A 20790-nucleotide genomic window follows, 5' to 3' on the forward strand; every position below is an offset into this window, starting at 1 on the left:
TGTCTTAGCAATAATATGACTTTTTAACCTATGTTCTCTATGTCAGATAGTTCTAATGTCTAAAAGACTTCCAATGTCTAAACGATCTTGTGTTATTGAGGAAACTGTTGAGTGAAAAAGAAAGAAGCTCTTTTGGCCGATGAGAGTAGTTTGAATTGCTGTTTAGTCACTCAGTCCTAGGACAGAGGGAGCCAGACCTCAGAGAGAAATTGTGGAGACTTCTGAAGTGAGAAAGTACTGTGACTTAGTGAATGAAACAGTACAATCTCCATTGCACAGGGGATGAGAAGAGTAGAGGGATGGTTGGGGTCTGTGCTGGACACGTACAAGCCCACTTTCTCCCCTGGTATAACTTATAGCATTAGATAATAATGTTTGACATCCATTTTTGGGCTTCTTACCCTAGCAGGATTAAAGTTGAAACTTCCCAAACTGACTCACAATTCTCAGATATCATCAAGGTATTTGAGATTTCAGCTTTTTTCTGACATTATCTACCTGGAGATAGCATCAGATTCCACAGATTGAGGAGTCTTCCAAGACCTCAGATGTCAGTGGGTATTTTTTCTGCTATTTTGGCTATACCTAGAAGTGCTCAGGGATCACTTCTGAAGAGTCCATATATGATGTCAGGAATTGAGTGTCGGTAGTTTTACCCACTGTATTTGCTCTCTCACAAGTCGGTTGGAAGTCCACTACCTGGATTTATGACCTGTGGATTCTCACAACCCCTTCAGTAGGTTCAATTAATTTGCGAGGGTGGCTCATGGAACTCAGGTAATCTGTTTACTTATTGGGTCACCAATGTATTGCAAGTGAGACTAAAGAATGCAAATCAACAGTCAGATGAACTGATTGGTACAGAATACCAGGTCCTTATATATCTAGAGTATTAAAAAAAGGAACTTTGGTCCTCATCAGCTTGGGACTGATGAGGTGGCATGGAAAGTCCTTTGTTTCCCCAGTCTGGAACTTCTCAGAAATCCTTTCTTGTTTTTAATTTTTTTTTTAAATATGGAGGCATCACTACTTAGGCATGATTGATTAAATCATTGGCCACAGGAGATTGATATTAAATTTCATTTCCAGTCTTTCCCTCCCTCTACCTCCCCAGAGGTCTGGGGATGGGACTGAAAGTTCCAACCCTGTAATCACAGAGTTGGTTCATTGGCAACCAGCCCTTATCTTTTTTTTTTTTTTGCGCACTTTATTTCTGAACTTTTTAAAAATTTTTTTATTAGTGAAACACCATGAGGTACAGTTATAGGCTTACAAATTTTTGTGCTTGGGTTTCAGTTATACAATGATCAAGTACCCACCCCTCCACCAACACCCATCCTCCATCACCACGGGTCCCAGAATCCCTCCCACCCCCTGTCCCCCCATTCCACCCTGCCTCTGTGGCAGGGCATTCCCCCTTGTTCTCTCTCTCTTCTTTTGGGTCCTGTGTTTTGCAAGAGAGGCATTGAGTAGCAGTCATGTTTGGTCTATAGTATGCTTCTCCCACCCTTGAAGGATCTTCCCAACACCCTTTATTTGGTACTCTCTTCTCTATCTGAGCTTCCTTTTCCCCTAGCACGTGTGGCTGGCCTCCAAGTCATGGAGCAAAATTCCTGGTACTATTCTCAGCCACTTCTGGGTTAGTCTCTCATTTTGTTGCTTTATGTTCCCCAGATGAATACAATCTTTCAGTGTCTTTCTGACTCATTTCACTTAACATGATACTTTCCATGTAGTACCACTGGTATGTGAATTTCATGACTTCATCTTTTCTAACAGCTACATAGTACTCCATTGTGTAAATGTACCAAAGTTTCTTTAACCAATCATCCGTTCTCGGGCACACAGGTTTTTTTTCCAGATTCTGGCTATTGTAAAGAGTGCTGCAATGAACAAACAAGTGCAGATGTCACTTCGACTTAGTCACTTCGACTATACTTTTTGGTCTCTCTGGGATATGTTCCCAGGAGTGGTATTGCTGGGTCAAATGGGAGATCAATTTCTAATTTTTTGAGGAACGTCCATACTGTTAAATTCTAATTTATTTTTTGAATTTATATTTTATTAGTGAAACACCATGAGGTACAGTTGTAGATTTACAAATTTTTGTGCTTGGATTTCGGTCATACCATGATCAAATACCCATCCCTCCACTAGTGCCCATTTTCCACCACACAGGATAATATCCCCCCCCCCCCCCATTCCCCCATCCCCCCCTGCCACTGTGGCAGGGCATTCCCTTTTGTTTTCTCTCTCCTTTTCGGTGTTGTGATCAGCAAAAGAGGCATTGAGTGGCAAACATGTTCAGTCCAGTCTACTTTCAACCTGCATCTCCCCTCCTGGGAGGATCCTCCAAACACCCTCCATTTGGTGCTCCCTTCTCTATCTGAACTGTCCTTTCCCCTAGAATACCCGGCTGGCCTCTAAGCTATGGAGTAATCCTCCTGGTGCTGATCTCAGCTATTCTTGGGTATTAATCTCAAATTTTGTTGCTTTATATCCCCCAGATGAATGCAATCTTTCTATGTCTATCCCTCTCTTTCTGACTCATTTCGCTTAGCATGATACTTTCCATATTGTACCACTTGTATGTAAATTTCATGACTTCATCTTTTCTAAGAGCTACATAGTACTCCATTGTGTAGATGTACCAAAGTTTCTTTGACCAGTCATCTGTTCTTGGGCATTCAGGTTTCTTCCAGTTTCTGGCTATTGTAAAGAGTGCTGCAATGAACAAACAAGTGCAGATGTCACTTCGACTACACATTTTTGCCTCTCTGGGATGTATTCCCAGGAGTGGTATCGCTGAGTCAAATGGGAGCTCAATTTCTAATTTTTTGAGGAACGTCCATTCTGTTTTCCAAAAGGGCTGAACTAGTTTTTTTTGTACAGGTCCTTTACTTCCTTAGTTAAGCTGATTCCTAGGTACTTGATTTTCTGGGGCGCAATTGTGAACGGGATTGATTTTTTCATGTAGCTTTCCTCTCTCTCACTGTTTGCGTATAGGAAAGCCATGGACTTTTGGGTATTGATTTTATAGCCTGCAACTTTACTATACAAGTCTATTGTTTCTAGGAGTTTTTTGGTGGAGGTTATTGGGTTCTCTAAGTATAGTATCATACCATCTGCGAATAGTGAGAGCTTGGTTTCTTCCTTTCCTATCTGAATGCCCTTAATATCTTTTTCTTGCCTAATCGCTATTGCAAGTATTTCCAGTACTATATTGAACAGCAGTGGAGAGAGTGGGCGTCCTTGTCTTGTCCCTGATCTTAGAGGGAAGGCTCTCAGTTTTTCCCCATTGAGGATGATGCTTGCTGTAGGCTTGTGGTAGATGGCTTTAACTATGTTGAGGAAAGTCCCCTCTATACCCATTTTTGCTAGGGTTTTCATCATAAAGGGGTGCTGGATCTTGTCAAATGCTTTCTCTGCATCTATTGATATGATCATATGCTTTTTATCTTTTCTTTTGTTGATATGATGGACAAATTCTAATTTTTTGAGAATCGTCCATACTGGTTTCCAAAAGGGTTGGACCAGTAGGCATTCCCAACAGCAGTGAAGGAAGGTCCCTTTCTCGCCACATAGAGCCAGTACTGGTTGCTTTTGTTCTTGTGGATGTGGGCCAGTCTTTGTAACCAGCCCTTATCTTTAAAGATCTTCTTTCCCCAAAGGCCTCATTTGTATGACAAAAGACACTTTGGGTCACTCAGCACTCAGGAAATTCCAAGGTTTTCAGGAGCTGTGACTTAAGAACTGTGCATGAGACCAACTATATGTGGTAAATACATACTGATATAAATAGACTTTTTAAAAAATAAGGCAAATAGGCTTCATTTATAAGGCAAAATATCACAAATCGCTTGATGGTTTACTGTTGAGAATGTTTTTATGTCCACATTCTCCTTTGATATTGACAATACCTTTTTTATTTTAAAGTAGATTTTAATTAGTTATATATATTGTAAAGGAGCAAGAACGGCAATTTAATGCCTAAAGAAAAAAATCAGAGAACTGGCACAGCTTGGTTTCAAGACGTAAAGTGCATAATCAAGATAGTGTGGTAGAGAAGAACAGATCAATGAAACAATACAGATATCAAAAAACTGAAACACTAATACTGTTAACTACTCTTTGACTAAATGATAATATCAGGAGAGTGAGAAGACTAGTCACATATTGCGAGAACATATTTCTTTGCATATTGTGGATAATTGACAATATCTTTAAGGATCACTGTAGCACTGTAGCACTGTCCTCCCATTGTTCATCAATTTGCTCGAGCGGGCCCAGTAACATTTCCATTGTGAGACTTTGTTGTTATTGTGTTTGTCATATCAAAATACGTCACCGGTAGCTTGCCAGACTTTGCCATGTGGGCGAGATATTCTTGGTAGCTTGCCGGGCTCTCTGAGAGGTGCGAGGAACTCGGGTTAGCCAGACCAGCTGCATGCAAAGCAAATGCCCTACCACTGTGCTATCTCTCCTATTCCTTATATTTAGCTGAAGAAATGACTTCAGTCACTGGGAAGACTGGTTTGTATCTTACATTATGGTGGAATGGTAACTCAAATTTGAATTTTCTGTTCCTAAGTTCAGAGCTGCTTTTGGCTACTCATATGGCTTCTTACCAAGTATGTGGATAACATTCAGCACTTCTGGTTGTGGTTCCTATTTGAAGATAGAAGGATGGAGGCTCGTGTAGATAGGTTCATGGATTCAGATTGCTGATCTGAGAAAACAAGCCGTTAGAAAAATTTGCCTTTCTCCTTATGAGAACTGTGTGCAAAGATAGGTAGGGAGGAAGGTGATAAGAGTTGCTAAAAGATTCCTAAATCTAGACTTTCTCATTATAGTGTGAACTCAGAGTAAAACATTCTAGACTGAGCCAGGGTTAAAAGGAAGATTACTTTTGTTTTGGGCCCACACCCAGGAGAGTTTGGCACTTACTCCTGGTGTTAAGGGATCACTCCTGGAGGGGCGCATATGGGGTGTCAGGGATCAAAACTGTATCAGCTATTGACAAGGCGAGTGCCTTCCCCACCCCACAGTACTATCTTTCTGCCCCATTCTCCCTGCCACCCCCTCTCCCCCCGAAAACCCTGGTTTTCTATCCACTTCCTCTGAGGACTCAGATGAAGGTAGAACTCTAGGTAAGGCAGCAGAGTTTCTGTGGGGATTCCCAGAGATTCACAGTAAGAATTTATTAATATTGTGGGGGTCCTGTTCTATTTTCTCATATTCCATCACACTGTTTGTACAAGACTCTTTGCTGGGGGCACTGCCTTACACCTCATCTGCCCTTGGTCTTATTTGCTCAATAAGACAGAGCAGAGAACCCCACTCAGGCAAGAAGTCTAGTTAAAACAGGTACCCATGACCTCTCAGCAGATGTAGCTTTTGAAAACTGTCTGTAATAGCAAATAACACTTTTCTGTTAACACTGTCTTTATTTAAACTTAAAACTTAGAGAACCGGAAAGACCTTTATTTAGGGAAAATATTTACTCCAAGACAGATTCCTTACAAAATATATGAATCAATTCTTTAAAAACTTAGACTTTTGATTATAATAGTGATGATGGTCTTTTGTTCCTCTTAACCCATTATTGAGGCAGAGTGGAGAGATGAGAGGTGGACATGGCTTGGTAGTGGAAGGTCTATTTCCGGAACTTTGTAAACTGGTCCCAGAGAGGAGGCTTGAGGGGATCCCCAAGACCTGTGCCAGTTGGCCTGTGGCTGCTGTGAGACTCAATTTGGCAGACAGATTTCATCAAGTCCATCATCTACAAGGAGCTCCCGAGACCTTTTTAGGATGGACGTGGTGATGCTTCCAGAAGCCAGGTTAACAGTTTAAAAGGACAAGATTGGTTAACTGTGAAGGAGCTGACACATAACGGGTCTTACTTTTTTGCTCGGACCCTGTTTCATATTGAGCTGCTTCTGCTGTCTCTGAAAACTTATGCATTACTCCTACAGAGAGTGTACTCATGGGCAGTAGCTCAGTGCAGTTCCCCAAGATTCAGGGCCTCATTCGACTTCCCTGGTAGAAAGAGGAAGAAAGAGAATGCAGAACTGAGCATGTGCTTTGCATGCAAGAAGCTCACGTGTGATCCCCAGCATTGTGTGGTGCACTGAACTATTGCCAGGGGCATTCCCAGAGCATAGAGCCAGGAGTAGCCCCCAACCTCCTCTTGGGTGTAGCTCAAAATCCAAAATTTAAAAAAAAGAAGAAAGTGAATGCATTAGAGTCCATATTAACAGCCTTCTAAAAAAGGATTTTGGGATGTGGTTATAAGTTCATTCAATATTAAGCTCTTACAGGTTAGATTCAGTGTTAGAGACTTGTAAAATTGCCATCAACTGGTGTCAAAGAAATAAGACTATTTTTTTTTGTTTTGTTTTGTGGGTCACACCTGGTGATGATCAGCAGTTACTCCTGGCTCTGCACTCAGGAATTTCTCCTGCTGGTGTTCAGGGGATGCCTGGGTTTAGGATGTCAAAGATTGGACCTGGGTTGGCCACACACAAGACAAGCACCCTACCCGCTATACTATCACTCTGGACGACAAAGGAAGATGATATTAAGATGCAACCAAAAAAACCCAAACCCAAAAAGCATCTCATGTAACTATATTTCTCCTTCAGTCTTTTGGAAAAGTTCATTTTAAAGGCTGCCTCTGTAGTTTAATTTAAACCAAACCTATCAGGTAGAAGATTTGAGAGGATGACAGTAAGAATGGCAGAAGTTAATGTTGAGAACTTGAACTTTAAGAGCTTTTCCAACTTTGTCCAGAAAAAAATGCTTGGTATTTGGACAAAGTCATAATACTATGCAAAATGAAACACAAAATTATAATTCACATTACCTAGGATTATTTTCTGCTTGGCGTAACACCAAGTTTTATGGGGAAAAATTGCAGTGACATTTGTACTGGGTGGAGAGGTTTAATTACTTCTTTGGCCCCTTTTATGGAAGACTGCAAGCTGTACCATAGATCTTGAGATGGTTTAACATGACATACCTTAAGCTTTTTTAGAGTTACGGAGTGCTTATCTGATTTCCTTTGACTTTTCTCATTCTGACAGCAGATGCATAGACAGACCATGGTTGGAGAATTGCTGCTTCTAGCATAAAGCAAGTCAAGTGTGCTCAAGTACCTATATCTTTGCCTTCACCCTACTTATTAAATTAATCTTGAGGCCTTCCAAGTGGTGCTCTGGCGGAGGGGGGGGGAGGGCGGTCCAGAGGACACCTCTGTGGTAGTGGACCAATTGAGCCAGTGGTTCAATGCCAGGATCAGGGGATGTAGTTCTGCAAGGTCCTGCAGTGCTGGGGAGATCTCAGGTCCCCCCGTGGGTGCTGCAAATCTCCAAGAAGTCCCCCAGATTGAACTCAACTTGGGCACACATGCACTCTAGTATCTGTACTAACTCCTGGTCCTCTTGACTTTTATTGTTGAAGATAAAAGTCTCCTTGCTTACTCATGCTTTGATTTCCTAACTCTTCATGGTCATTGCTTATTTCCCTCATAAAGCTGGTTGTTCTGGGATCAGTATTGCAAAAAAACAGAAATCCAACTAGACAAAAATTCCACTGGGATTGTGCCAGGACAAATAGTTTTTGTTTGGCTTTGGAAAGAACTGAAGGCATTCCGAAAACAGTGGTTAGGTACCATGAATGAAGATAGGTCTACCACTTGTCAATTCTATTGGGCATACTTTCTTCACCTCTCTGTCATATTGTCTTTGGTTTATAGTTATTGTGGATGTAGCCTCCAACTACCACTTTCTATCAGGTGCCAATTTCTCAAGACATCAGATTTTGGAACTGTAGAGCATAGGCGTCTAATTGTTCCTGTTTTTCCCCCTTCCTTTTACTACTTGTGAATCTGACAGTCAAAGGAAGGTCTTTAGTGTCTTTTCAACTGTAGCACTGTAGAACTGTACCAGTGTCCTCCCGTTGTACATCAATTTTCTCGAGCAGGCATGAGTAACACCTCCATTGTGAGACTTCTTGTTACTTTTTTTTTTGGCATATCGAATATGTCACGGATAGCTTGCCAGGATTTGCCGTGCGGGCAGAATATTCTCAGTAGCGTGCCAGGGTCTCTGAGAGGGGTGGAAGAATGGAACCCAGGTTGGCTGTGTGCAAGGCAAACGCCCTACCTGCTATGCTATCGCTCTGGCCCAGTGTCTTTTCAACATTTCTATAAAATATCAGAATTCTTACTCTTTTCTTATTTTTCTTTATTTGCTGTCAACTCTATGGTGACTGCATATTTCAAAGGAATTGTGTTATTTTTGGAACGCATAGATTAACATTTGCCATCCTTTATCCTAACATCGCCAGAGCCTGGCAAACTACCCATGGTGTACTTGATATGCCAAAAACAGTAACAGTGATGGTCCTCATTCCCCTGACCCTGAAAGAGCCCCCCATATGCCGTCGGGCTACTCTAGCATGTGACAGGGATGAATGGAGATGATATTGGCACCCACTCGAGCAAATCAATGAACAACAGTGTGATAGTGATAGTAATAGCGATAATGATCCTAGCATTAGCTCTATGAAGGTATCATAAGCCCCATTATATATCATGAAGAAATGGAGGCTTAGAGACATGAAACTAAGTTCCCACATCTCTTAGGTCAGTAGTCTTCAACTACTGGCCCACGCACTACCATCAGTTCACAGGTGTAGAAAGGTGAAAATCACTGGGCTCCCACCTTGATTCTAACCACTGGTTCATGGACAGGTATGCAGGCCAGGCACTGACTCAGTCTTCAGATGAAAGATGTTAAAGAAATCTGCCTTAGGAAGTAAGTGGCAGAGTGGAAATTGAAATCTGTACTACCAGGATGCAAAATTTATAGTGAGGCCAAATTGGAGTGCAGATTTGATCTAGGCCATGATAATAAGGGCACATGTAATTAAAAAATGAATAGCATACTGATAGCCCAAAACAATGAGGACAGTACATAAAAACTTCTGGATTTTATCTTCTTTTTTAAAGCTTACAAGATTTGCACTGAGCACTTATACTCCTGACTGGCAGCAACCAGAGGTCCTAGGTATTTCTTTAAGGAGCCATGTGCTATCTGGTGGACAAAATCCACCTATTCCCATTGCATAATACATGGTGGAACTGTCACTTCACTCACTTGGGTCACCTGATTTGCACCTGCCTGTGTTTCGTTTTGCTGTCCTTATTCTAGTTGCCAGAGGTGGTCTGTTGGAATCCTGGTTTAACCAGTTACTAATTATATAACCTTGAGCAAGTTATTTAAACCCTCAAGTCCTTAGTCTTCTCATCTCTAAAATGGTATTAAGAATAGTACCTAGCTTGGAAAAGGGAGCTCAGATAGAGAAGGGAACACCAAATAAAGGGTGTTGGGAGGATCCTCCCAGGATGGGAGAATCATGCTGAAAGTAGACTATAGACCAAACATGATTGCCACTCAATGCCTCTTTTGCAAACCACAGGACCCAAAAGGAGAGAGAGAACAAGGGGGAATGCCCTGCCACAGAGGAAGGGTGGAAAAGGGGGAATGGGGGTGGGAGGGATACTGGGACCCATAGTGGTGGAAATGGGCACTGGTGGAGGGTTGGGTATTTGATAATTAAAAGTAAAGTAAAAGTAAAGGCCCTCCCGTTGATCATTGATTTGCTTGAGCGGGCCCAGTAACGTCTCCATTGGAGACTTTGTTGTTACTGTGTCTGGCATATTGAATGCGTCACGGGGAGCTTGCCAGGCTCTGCCGTGCGGGCGAGATACTCTTGGTAGCTTGCTGGGCTCTCCGAGAGGGCGGAGGAATCGAACTCTGGTCGGCCATGTTGGCTGCGTGCAAGGCAAACGCCCTACCACTGTGCTATCGCTTTGATCATTGTATAATTGAAATCCAAGCACAAAAATTGATAAGTTTACAACTGTACCTCATGCTGTTTCACTAATAAAAATAATTTAAAAAAGAATAGTACCTAGCTCTTGAAGCTATTTTGACAATTAAATGTGATCATATGTACAAAATACTTTGAGTAGTGTCTGGAACATAGTAAGATTTCTATAAAGGTTAGATAATATTATGCACCTCACTATTATTTGTTTAATTCACCATTATTGTAATTAACCACTCTTTTCTTAGAAACTGGTTTTCGGGACCAGGGCCACTTTGAACCACTTAGCTCAAAGGGCTGAAGCGTATGCTTTACAAGAAGAGACTGCAAGTTTGAGCTGTGGTACCATTCAGTTCTTAGCAACTCTGTATTTTAAGAGCTAAGATACTGAATTTGGCATGCGAAGCATGGCCTAATGTTATTAGACGTGGATCCTGGACTCTTTAAACCCTGCTTAAGGGCCCTTCCCTGAGGGAAAAAAAATCAAGAAAGCAAGCAAGAAAGCAGTGTTTACCAATGTTTGAAGAAGAAACCTTTTCTAGGGTGAAACTAAATTGTGGACGAGGCCATGATAGCCGTAGCTATGGAAGCACAAGCGTGTTATAACAGACATTTGTATAGAGGTTTGCCATTGGATTGGCAAAATTAAAGTTTAGTATCTGATATTATGGGAACTTAGATGAATGATCGAAACATTTTTCGACTCAGTTTTCTCACTCATAAAATAGACATGAGACTAATGCTGACTTCATAAGCTTGTGGTGAGGAGCAAGAGAGTTAAGACATGCAAAATGCTTCAGAACAGAGCCGGGCACATATTATATATTCAGTATTTCCCACACTTTAAACAACAAATTCAAGCATGTCATTTGTCAACTCTGTGTCTCTTCTGAGGGAGATGAAAATAGAATATTGAGGGGCCGGAGCGATAGCACAGCAGGTAGGACATTTGCCTTGCACGTGGCCAACCTGGGTTTGATCCCCAGTGTCCCATATCCCCAGCATCGCCAGGAGTGGTTCCTGAGTGCAGAGCCAGGAGTGACCCCTGAACATCGCTGGGTGTGGCCCAAAAGGCAAAAAAAAGTAGAATATTGAATTGTCATAAAAATTTTATGGAAGTGAAAACATTTGCCTTCATTTCCCACTTCCTCAATTTTCTGCAGTGAGAATTCTGTTTCTTCTGTCTCCTAAACTTGTGTATTGGAGGCGAATCATCCTGTCACACCCAACACAACTGCCTTGTCTTTCAGAGGGGGTGAGATTTTTAGACGTCCGCTGGACTAATAGGGCCAAATCTTGACAAAGAAGGCTGGGCCTGAGGGCAATCCTGTGATTTGTTTCTGACTTCTTTGCAACCCTCTAGAAGTTCTCAGCGGTTACATTGCTGTGTATTTACCACATGGTAATGGTTTGACATCTATTTTGACAAGTGCTGGGGTGGGTAGACTTGAACTCCAACATGGGAGTAAGAATTCTCCTTTCTCGTCTTGCACCTTGTGCTTTCTGCTCCACAGACCTTGCTTACCAAGGCCCTGGTCCCGCTGATATTTTTAAGAAGGCTGCTGCTGTCTTCCCAGTGACTTGAGGCCCTGTTCTGTCCATAGCACAAAGGCCCTGTTTCCTGATAGGCTATGTTTTCCCATCCATGTATCTTGCCTCCCCAGGCCATGCTTTGCTTCCTTGCTGGCTTATTTGTTTCTCTGGGCTGCCTGCCTTGTTTGGTGGTTTTGAGTGAGGGCTCTGGTAGATGCCAGGAGGTGAGGGGAAGGCCTGTGGATGGATTCAATCATTGGACCCGCGCACTCCATGATGGATGAGCCCTCTCCCCAGGGAGTTTTGGGTCAGGCAAAGTCCAACTGATAAGTTTTTTCCAGAATTGAGTAACCTAGAAACAATGCCAGCACTGTCTTACCTCTTTGGTGCTTTTTGTATCGATTTTCAAGGAAATTCTCAGCTGCTTATGAGAAATGCAGCTTCTTCCCAGACAAACCTGGCTAGAAGAGAGAAATTGCTGTAGAAATAACATTTGAAGCGAGGACTGCGAGGAAGGAAGAGAAAGTCCTTAAAAAAGCCCCTAGAATTAATTTTTCCTCCAAAGTATTGAAAAGGCACAATACAACCTTTTCTTGTTCCAAATGATCTCATAGCTGTTTATTGAGGGTAAATGCCAAATATTTATTTGTTTGTTTTCTTAAAGGCACTTCTTCGTTCCTGGTGACTCATGTCCACAGAATTTTCTTCCTAACCTGAGAACCTCTGAGACAAAGCTGCTCCCTTACAACCTCTCTCCCCCCTGCAAGTGATATGCAGGAGTCAGAACAATTCCTGTCTTGAAGGAGGGTATGTACCCTTCTTTCTTCCCTTTCACAGACGTCCTTGAGCCCTTGAGACGGATGTGAGTGAGTTTTTTCGTCCTCATGCAAAACAACCATCTAAACATAACAGATGACATCAGCGTGGGCTTTTCAATTCCTGGATGGCAGCAGTGTGTTAATCCAGCCTTCATCCTGGATTTCATAAACTAAAACAAGAGAGCCTGGCAGGAGGACAGCGCTGCTGCTGGGTTGAGGAAATTGATGACGGGGAGGCATGCGGGCAACCCAGTGTATAAAACTCCTAAACGTGTAGGCAGAGAGGAGCAGCTACCGCTTTGGACTGCTGCTTCAGGCCAGCCGAGAGCGCGCAGCCACAGGAAGCTGTGCCCGAGCCCACGGGGAACATGAAGAGCCTCCTCCTGCTGCTGGCCACGCTCCTGCTCCCTGCACACCTGGCCATGGCCTGGAGCACCAAGTATGCAGTGGACTGCCCGGAGCACTGTGACACTACGCACTGCAGCTCTGTGCGCTGCAAGAGGACCGTGCTGGACGACTGCGGCTGCTGCCGTGTGTGCGCTGCGGACCGGGGAGAAACCTGCTACCGCACCGTGTCTGGCATGGACGGTGTCAAGTGTGGCCCGGGGCTGAGGTGTCAGTTCTACCACGAGGAGGATGCTTTTGGGGACGAATACGGTATCTGCAAAGGTAAAGAGGGGGATTCCCCGGGCTGCTCCCAGCCCAGGGAACGCACACGGCTGAGGCTTGTCCTCTGTGGAGGCTGCAGGTGGGAAATGCAGGTGGGGGTAGGTCCACTGAGGGGTTGTCCTAGGAGGGAAGGTTGTTTGTCAATTGCATCTGCACCCCGAGTGCATCAGGAAGATGCTCAGAGCCAGGCAGGGTTTCTCTCCTGCTGTTCAGGAGATTTAATGGGAGGAAGGAAAAAAGGCAACGGAAGATTGCATTACTCCTTTTTCTGGAAAACTTTAGAAACTTGACAGATAGTCTGTTAGGGCGAGTTCAGATAACCTCTGAGAGTGGTTTCTAGCCCTGGGCTTAGGGATTCTTTGATCTTAAAAGGGTGCACGGGAGAGTAGCATCTCTCAAGATGAAGCACTTATGAGAAAGGCTAATGCACTCAGCAGTGGGGTGGGCTTTGCTAAGCAAACAACTCACATTCTTGGAAGAGCATACCTTGGAAGTCGAAGTCGAAAGCCAATCTTATTTCCCATTATAAAGATTTCTGGCCATCTCAAAAGACAGCAGCTGCTGTAAGACAAGCAAAAACAACAATCAAGCAGAATAAAAATTGGAAGTCTGTAAAGAATGAGTTGGCAGTCTTACAGATTTCAAGAAAATTTTCATTAGCTTGAAATGATGGTTAACCCATGTAGTTAAGCATTTAATTTATCTCTTGGTGACTCTTTTTTCATGTTTAAAGTGTTTAGAATCAGAGTAATGTTAATTAAAAATTTTCATTATATGAATCATTTTTAAAAGGCTTTAATATGATGTCAACCACACATGTTGTAGTTTCATTTCTCAGCTTTCTAATACAAAAAAACCTTTTTAAATCATTAGAAGGATTGGAAAGTTCTAAATAATTTTTACATTTTATGTATTTAGTCTGAATAATAATCATTCAGCATTGAGCTATTCTCATGAATTCTCTTACATTTTAGACAACTTGAAAACCAATTATCTTTTAATTTAGAAAAATTTACTAAAAGTTAGGGAACAAGTAAATGCTTGAAACATAGGGAGAAATTTTTTTCTTTTGGGGGGGTTTTATTTTTGTTATAATCAATGACAGAATATTAAAGAAATGTTTTCTTTGGAAACATGCACATATATTTTATTCAGCTGAAAAGAATCTGTATTTTCTGTAAGTAACAGGGCTTATCAGCTGAGAAAATAGGGCACTTCACGTTAGGAAATTAGGGAGGAAGTGGTTAACACAATCATACTTATGATATAGCAAGTATATGCAGTAGATTGCTTTTTCCCTTGTCATGAAAGTTATCTCTGTAAATGTAACATATGGAAAAAGCAACAGCTAAAACATCTGGAGATTTTTTTACTGAATTTATTGAGGTAGAGTGAACCTGATAATAATTGAGCCTATTAATTAAATATATTTGTAAAATATATGCACTCTTGGGCATTGATTAGATTGTAAGCAAGTCTACTTTCAACATTGCCTCCTCTCTGCTTGAAATGAAGCACGATGAGCATGGGGAACTCTAGCTGGAGATATCATATTTTGCTAGAGGCGAACTCTCTCCTCCAACTTTTTGTAGACCCCTCACATGAAAACTGTACTTCAGCTTCATATCCCACTGTTTTCTAAATATTCAGATGTTCGGCATTGTGTGGCACAGATAACAATCAGTGGAGCAACAAATATTTATTTAACACCCCCTATATCTTCCCAGCACAATTCAATCCTGGGGGAGATACAATAGAATTATAACTGAGAATTTGGCTCAAGTTTTAGTTCATAGTATCAAAGGAGACACACACTAATCCTGGTCCTGTGCTTTTCTGCTGCAGACTTTTTTCCAGGATCCCTTTTAAGGATGTTTTCTTAGAAGAGAAGCCAGTGCTTAAAACCAGGCTCCTCTGTAACCCAAGCATGTCAAGAGGAGCAAATCTAAGTCTCTTTTAGACCAATATTCAATTAATACCAAACTTGATCATTTCGTGGAATATGAAATTTTAAAGACTCAGAAGCCTCACCATCTGTTTCAGTATCTGTAGGAATTGTACATCACAAGGATAATCTCATACCAAGGGTATAAATACGTTGCATCTCTTTGTCTTGGCTTTAAAACAGCATAAAAGCAATTCATTTTTAATAAATAAGTTTGTCCTTTTTCTCAGTGTAGTACGTTTTAGTCTAAGAAAAAAATATTGAACTTCTATAAGCTTCCAGATTTTGGTGGGTGCATAAATAAAAACCTCCCCCTTCTTCTTCACATTGTATTTTGTCTTTGTAGAGGGTTTTACTAGTGAATACTTTTAAGCTCTAGGGTTTAGATAAACTGTACTGCCATCTTTCCAAATAAGATTGTTGATAAAAGTTGAGGAGGCTAAAAATTGGTTCCTTTATGGAAGGCTGGATGAGAACGCATCTAGCCCTCTTCACCTCTAGTTCATTCTAAAGCATGAAAAACAATTACTTGTAAATACACTGTAAATCGAGTGACTTAAAGATGTTAGCCTTTAAAAGAAGATCTTAAAATTCAATGGACTTTTAATTTCATTTGCAATTAAAGCTGAAATTTGAACTGGGCCAGAGGTCACCTATGGAAATGTGTTGGTACTTAAGCAGATATAGACAGAAGGAAGATAGACAGAATGGATCAAAGATACTGGTAACCTGTGGCTGTCCTTAATTTAGTTTGATGGCAGGACACTACAACTGAAGCATCTGTTATCTGGTTTTCTGTGTGATTTCACTTTTTTGAATAAGAGTTTCAATTTCCAAAGCCAGTATTTTGGAGAATTGGGATTTAGCCTAAAGTCAGAACGTTGGAGTTTTGAGCATACAGAGGCTGAGAGGCTGGAGGCTCCAGCACAACTAACTGCTCTAACCAGCCCCATCCCCCCACCCCTGTTTTGCCCACAGACTGCCCCTATGGCACCTTTGGGATGGAATGCAGAGAAACTTGCAACTGTCAGTCAGGCCTCTGTGACAGGGCCACTGGCAGATGCCTACAGTTTTCCTTCTACCAGACTCCATCAGTCAAGTCTAAAAAAAGGACATTTGTTTCTCACTCAGGTAAGAACTGCTTCTGGTTGGAACTTGTAACCAGAATTCTCCTTTCCCGTTTAGATAACTTAAAAACTCCCCAGGAGTAAAAGAGACTGTTAAGAATCCTTATATTTCCTTTATTTCTTTCAGAGGAGAAAGGTGGGTGGTTGGTGAGTTTAATTACAGTTGGTGTTTACTTATTAAAACTAACTTTTTAGGGCCAGAGTGACAGTATGATGAACAGGGCTGAGTGATAGTATGATGCACAGGGCTGATCTGGGTTTGATGTTGGGCATCCCATATGGTTTCCTGAGTGCTGACAGGAGTGATACTTAAGAGAAGAGCCAGGAGTAAGCACTGAGCATCACTGGGTTTGGCACCAGGCAAACAAAATTTTTAAATAATTTGGAGGATTTTAAAATTTCTCATAAAGCTTATTTGGTTTATATAAAGAATAAGTGCTATTGAGTACCAAAAGACATGTTACAAAAATGCCAACTAAGATATACTGTATTCTTTAAATTCTTCAGTGGTCTCTTTTATATATGTGTTTTTCTCCTAACTCACATAGAAAACATATTCTGAGGAATTCATTGGGTTGAATTTTAGACCCAAGATATAAAATATAAAATATTTTCTCTCTCCCTCAAAGAAAGACGACAAATGCAAGCATTTATAGAAATAATTCCAAGCATAAATTTTTATAGATGTTAGAGAGGATGGGAGGCAGTATCTATGATTAAAACCTGACAATTAGTAGTACATGCATGCTGCTTGTCATTGTATGTATATTTCTTACACAGTTTAGAATGTGAGAATGATATAGTCTCTGCAGTGCTGCTTTGTTCATATTTGGCTATCTTGTTGAAAAAAGTCAATTAATATCTGTCCTTGATATAAATAGTTGATAGTGCAGGTCCATTTTATTTAGTTTTATCTCTGGTCCTTTGCATTTCAAATTGAGATCTGAAATATTTTCCAGATGTACCTATTTTCCACCTTTACCTCCTTACATGTGGGTATAATTAAGTTGATAAAGATAAAGGGAAAATACTATATTTTAAAATGAGTTATCAGGCACAGGAGTGATAGTATAGCAGGTAGGGCATTTTGCTTTGCATGAGGCCAACCCGGGTTTGATCACAGGAATCTCATATGTCCCCCAAGGACTACCAGTAGTAATTCCTGAGTGCAGAGCTAGCAGCAGTCCCTGAGCATTGTTGGGTGTGACCCAAAAATAAATAAAAAGAATAAAAAATAATTAAAACCCAGTAAGATGCAGCACACTTAGGAGAGGAGACTCGAGCTTTAAAAAAATAAAAAATATAGCTGTTAGAAAAGAAGAAGTCATGAAATTTACATACAAGTGGTACTACATGGAAAGTATCATGTTAAGCGAAATGACTCAGAAAGAAAGGGATAGACATAGAAAGATTGCATTCATCTGGGGAACATAAAGTAACAAAATAGGAGACTAACACCCAAGAATGCTAGGGGAAAAGGGAGCTCAGATAGAGAAGGGAACACCAACTAAAGGTGTTGGGAGGATCCTCCCAGGATGGGAGAAGCATGCTGAGAGTAGACTATAGACCAAACATGATTGTCACCCATTGCCTCTTTTGCAAACCACTACACCCAATAAGAGAGAGAGAACAAAAGGGAATGTCATGCCACAGAGGCAGGGTGGGATGGGGGGATGGGGGGTGGGAGGGATACTGGGATCCGTGGTGGTGGGAAATGGGCATTGGTGGAGGGATGGGTATTTGATCATTGTATAATTGGAACCCAAGCACAAAAACTTGTAAGTCTACAACTGTACCTCATGATGTCTCACTAATAAAAATTTAAAAAATAAATAAATAAAATAAAATAAATACATGTTTATTTTTTGCAAAATAAATAAATAAATAAATAAAATGAATTATCAATTTTAAAAGTGTAACTATGTCCATCAATTTAAAATAAAACTATCTAAAACATATAAAGCATGTTAATATTTTAACTGTACATTAAAATCATTATTGAAATTTTAGATTGTTATGTTTTGTCTCTAAGTAGTCCTTGTAAAGTAAAATGGAAGAAAATTGAATTTTAAGTTCTGAAACTTTTTATTTATTGAGGTAAAATTTATACAACATAAAGTAACTATTTTAGGGGCCAGGGCAATATATCAGTGAACTGAGTGCAGACTGCCCATGCAGGAGGCCCAAGTTTCATCCCTGTCTCCACATGGTCCCTTGAGCACAGTGCTGGGAGTAGTGCCTGAGCACAGCTATGTGTGGCCCCTGAATGGGTGAAAATTAACAATACTAAAGTGATAAATTCAATGGAATTTCCTACATTCACAGTGATTCACTCATAATGTTACATAGCCAAATTCTTTAGCTAGTTCTAGGATGTTTTCATCAGTTCCAGATTAAAACCGAAGCACTCATTAAACACTTCCTAGTATTGCCCCATCCCCTGGAAACTACTGACCTATTTTCAGGCATAAAAATATTCAGAATTATTTGATTGCTCTGAATACAGGCTCAAAATTTACTGTCTAAGGACAGTTAACTGCCTCAAGTATTTGCACTGATTTTTATTTCACTTTCTAAAATCAGAGACTATAAGAGGTTTTGAAGGAATAGTGTACACTTCAGGTTGCAACTAAACTTTCTATATAGTAACTAAACTTTCTTGCTCGAGTGGGCCCAGTAAGTCTCCATTGGAGACTTTGTTGTTACTGTGTCTGGCATATCGAATACTCTCGGTAGCTTGCCGGGCTCTCCGAGAGGGGCGGAGGAATCGAACTCGGGTCGGCCATGTTGGCCGCTTGTAAGGCAAACACCCTACCGCTGTGCTATCGCTCCAGCCCCAGCAAGCTACCGAGAGTATTTGATATGCCAAACACAGTAAACTTTCTTATATAGCAAAAATTGAATCGCTTGTGAATCTTTGTTGGTATTTAAAGAGTGTTGCCTGGGACACTGTGTAAATTCCTTTGGGATAATCCTCAATGAGACTCTTCTTGCTGTCTTGCCTCGGGTCCTCTCACTACGCTCAAAGGGGTGCATCCCGTCATCCTCATGACTGTCATACTGTCCTCCTTTCCATTTTGTCACCCACCTTAGCTTGAAGATTCTGCAGATATCTGATTACTATACATATGCCTCATAAATAGATATTTGATTGCAAGGAAGTTACATGATAGTTTATTCAAATTTTTTATACTAAAGTTAGGTGTTGAGATTTTTATAAAAATTTATGGGAAAACATTTTTGACGAGATGATATTTTGTGGATCTAAAGTGCAGTAGAAGATAGTTCCTGATTTAATATTTACGAACTTTAATCATTTTTAAGATAAAAGGGGAATATCCTAAAAGTCTCATTGAGAGCCTGTCTTAGGAGCACCTCTGTTTGGATAAGAATTGTCAATCTAGGGTTTTCTGGGGTTCAGGATACACAATTTTATAGGAAGGACCTGGGACTTCAGTCCTGCTATGGGCTTCACATCATATCTGCACAAACTGAGCTCAGCCTTTGAAAACCAATTAAATAACTCACACTCTCTTTAATACAGGGACTTTTGGGTGTCTCATTTCCATAATAAGATTATATTAGGTATTCTGGAACTTTCTGTACTGTCATGTGGGTTTCCTTTGTACATTTTTTCTTTTAGTAGTGAACTTTCCAATTTTCCAGGACTGAGAATTGACAGGCAACATTGGTAGTGGGATGGGAGGGGCTTTAATAAAATACAGAATGTTTCATGAATTTACCTGCTTTCATCTGCCAGGCACACTAATCAAACAGCATTCCATTACAGGACATGCACTGATGAGGCAAACACACCTCCTACTCCTAGAAGCAGAGCATTTTATTTGAGAAGGTTCTAAATATTATTAACTTTTTTCTTATGTAAGCAAGAACCATTTGAGAGTCTGTCCTTTGGTCTTACCTCTGTCTTCCAGAGTCATGCCAATAAATTAATGTCTCTTCCATACTAGATCATAAAATAACTAACTTACCGATTTATTCTTGAAGCATGGCTCATTCCACAATTTTTATCAAGTGCCTACTATATCCTAGGTACTAATGTAATGATGTACAAAACGTAGTCTCTTCTCTTTCAGAGCTGATATTCTAGTGATACAATGCAGAGGGTGAAAAGGATAAATGTATGTTAGGTTAATGTTCGGTATGATAATAGATAATTCTTGAAAAGAAAAGATTCAGGGGGTGTAATCTTAGGCAGAAGGCACTAATTAATAGCAATTTGTGAATAGTATTAGCTTAGACTCTCTGACTTTATGAGAGATTTCAGAATAAATTCTATGATAGCACAAAAACAAGACAAAATTCTATGGATCTTTGAGTTACAAGCATTTGGACATGATTTGTATTCCTTCTATTTTCAGAGCATGAGATGGCATCTGGAGATGGCCATGCTGTGAGAGAAGAGCTTGTGAAAGAGAATGCTGCCAGGTCTCCTGTGATGAAATGGTTAAATCCACGCTGATCTTGGATGGGACTTATAAGAGAAGACACTTATTCAACACACAGTCAATACTTTAGGAGCAGCTTAGATGAGAGCATATGGACTTGTACTTTTTGGAGATCCAGTATCACTTAGGGTGGGCCCAGAAAAAAAGAAGGCTACTAACAATCCATAAGATGCTTAGGACTGGACACTTTTAGGTAGATGTTTATTAGTTCTTTGAATGTATGTAGACTTGTTTAAAATGTATTTTTGATAATACTGAAAAAGTAAAAATACAGTTTAAAAGATCTTCACATGGAAACAGGTCAGCCAAAGAGAAAGCTAGCCCAATCTGGAGAC

The 20790-nt window shown here is 40.7% G+C and overlaps 1 protein-coding gene across 2 annotated transcripts; it reads left to right on the top strand.

Moving 5' to 3' along the window:
- The first annotated feature begins 12612 nt into the window (after positions 1-12612).
- ESM1 (endothelial cell specific molecule 1) lies at positions 12613-20488 on the top strand. Of its 2 annotated transcripts, XM_056112214.1 has the most exons (3): positions 12613-12914; positions 15838-15990; positions 20369-20488. In XM_056112214.1, exons 1-3 carry the CDS (start codon positions 12614-12616, stop codon positions 20467-20469), a joined length of 555 nt encoding a protein of 184 aa, XP_055968189.1. In that variant the 5' UTR covers position 12613; the 3' UTR covers positions 20470-20488. The 2 variants fall into 2 exon arrangements, with proteins under 2 accessions (XP_055968189.1, XP_055968190.1); XM_056112215.1 differs by lacking the exon at positions 15838-15990 and having other exon boundaries at positions 20369-20469.
- Positions 20489-20790: the final 302 nt, after the last annotated feature.

Source organism: Sorex fumeus, unplaced genomic scaffold (genome assembly GCF_029834395.1).
Source record: "Sorex fumeus unplaced genomic scaffold, SorFum_2.1 ptg000015l, whole genome shotgun sequence".
Taxonomy (NCBI): domain Eukaryota; kingdom Metazoa; phylum Chordata; class Mammalia; order Eulipotyphla; family Soricidae; genus Sorex; species Sorex fumeus.

Excerpts from the sequence above, each read along its gene's own strand:
- ESM1 (XM_056112214.1), top strand. The coding sequence starts at position 12,614 with ATGAAGAGCCTCCTCCTGCTGCTGGCCACGCTCCTGCTCCCTGCACAC. Across the intron at positions 12,915-15,837 it reads CGAATACGGTATCTGCAAAG|ACTGCCCCTATGGCACCTTT; the intron begins GTAAAGAGGGGG and ends TTTTGCCCACAG. Across the intron at positions 15,991-20,368 it reads GACATTTGTTTCTCACTCAG|AGCATGAGATGGCATCTGGA; the intron begins GTAAGAACTGCT and ends TTCTATTTTCAG.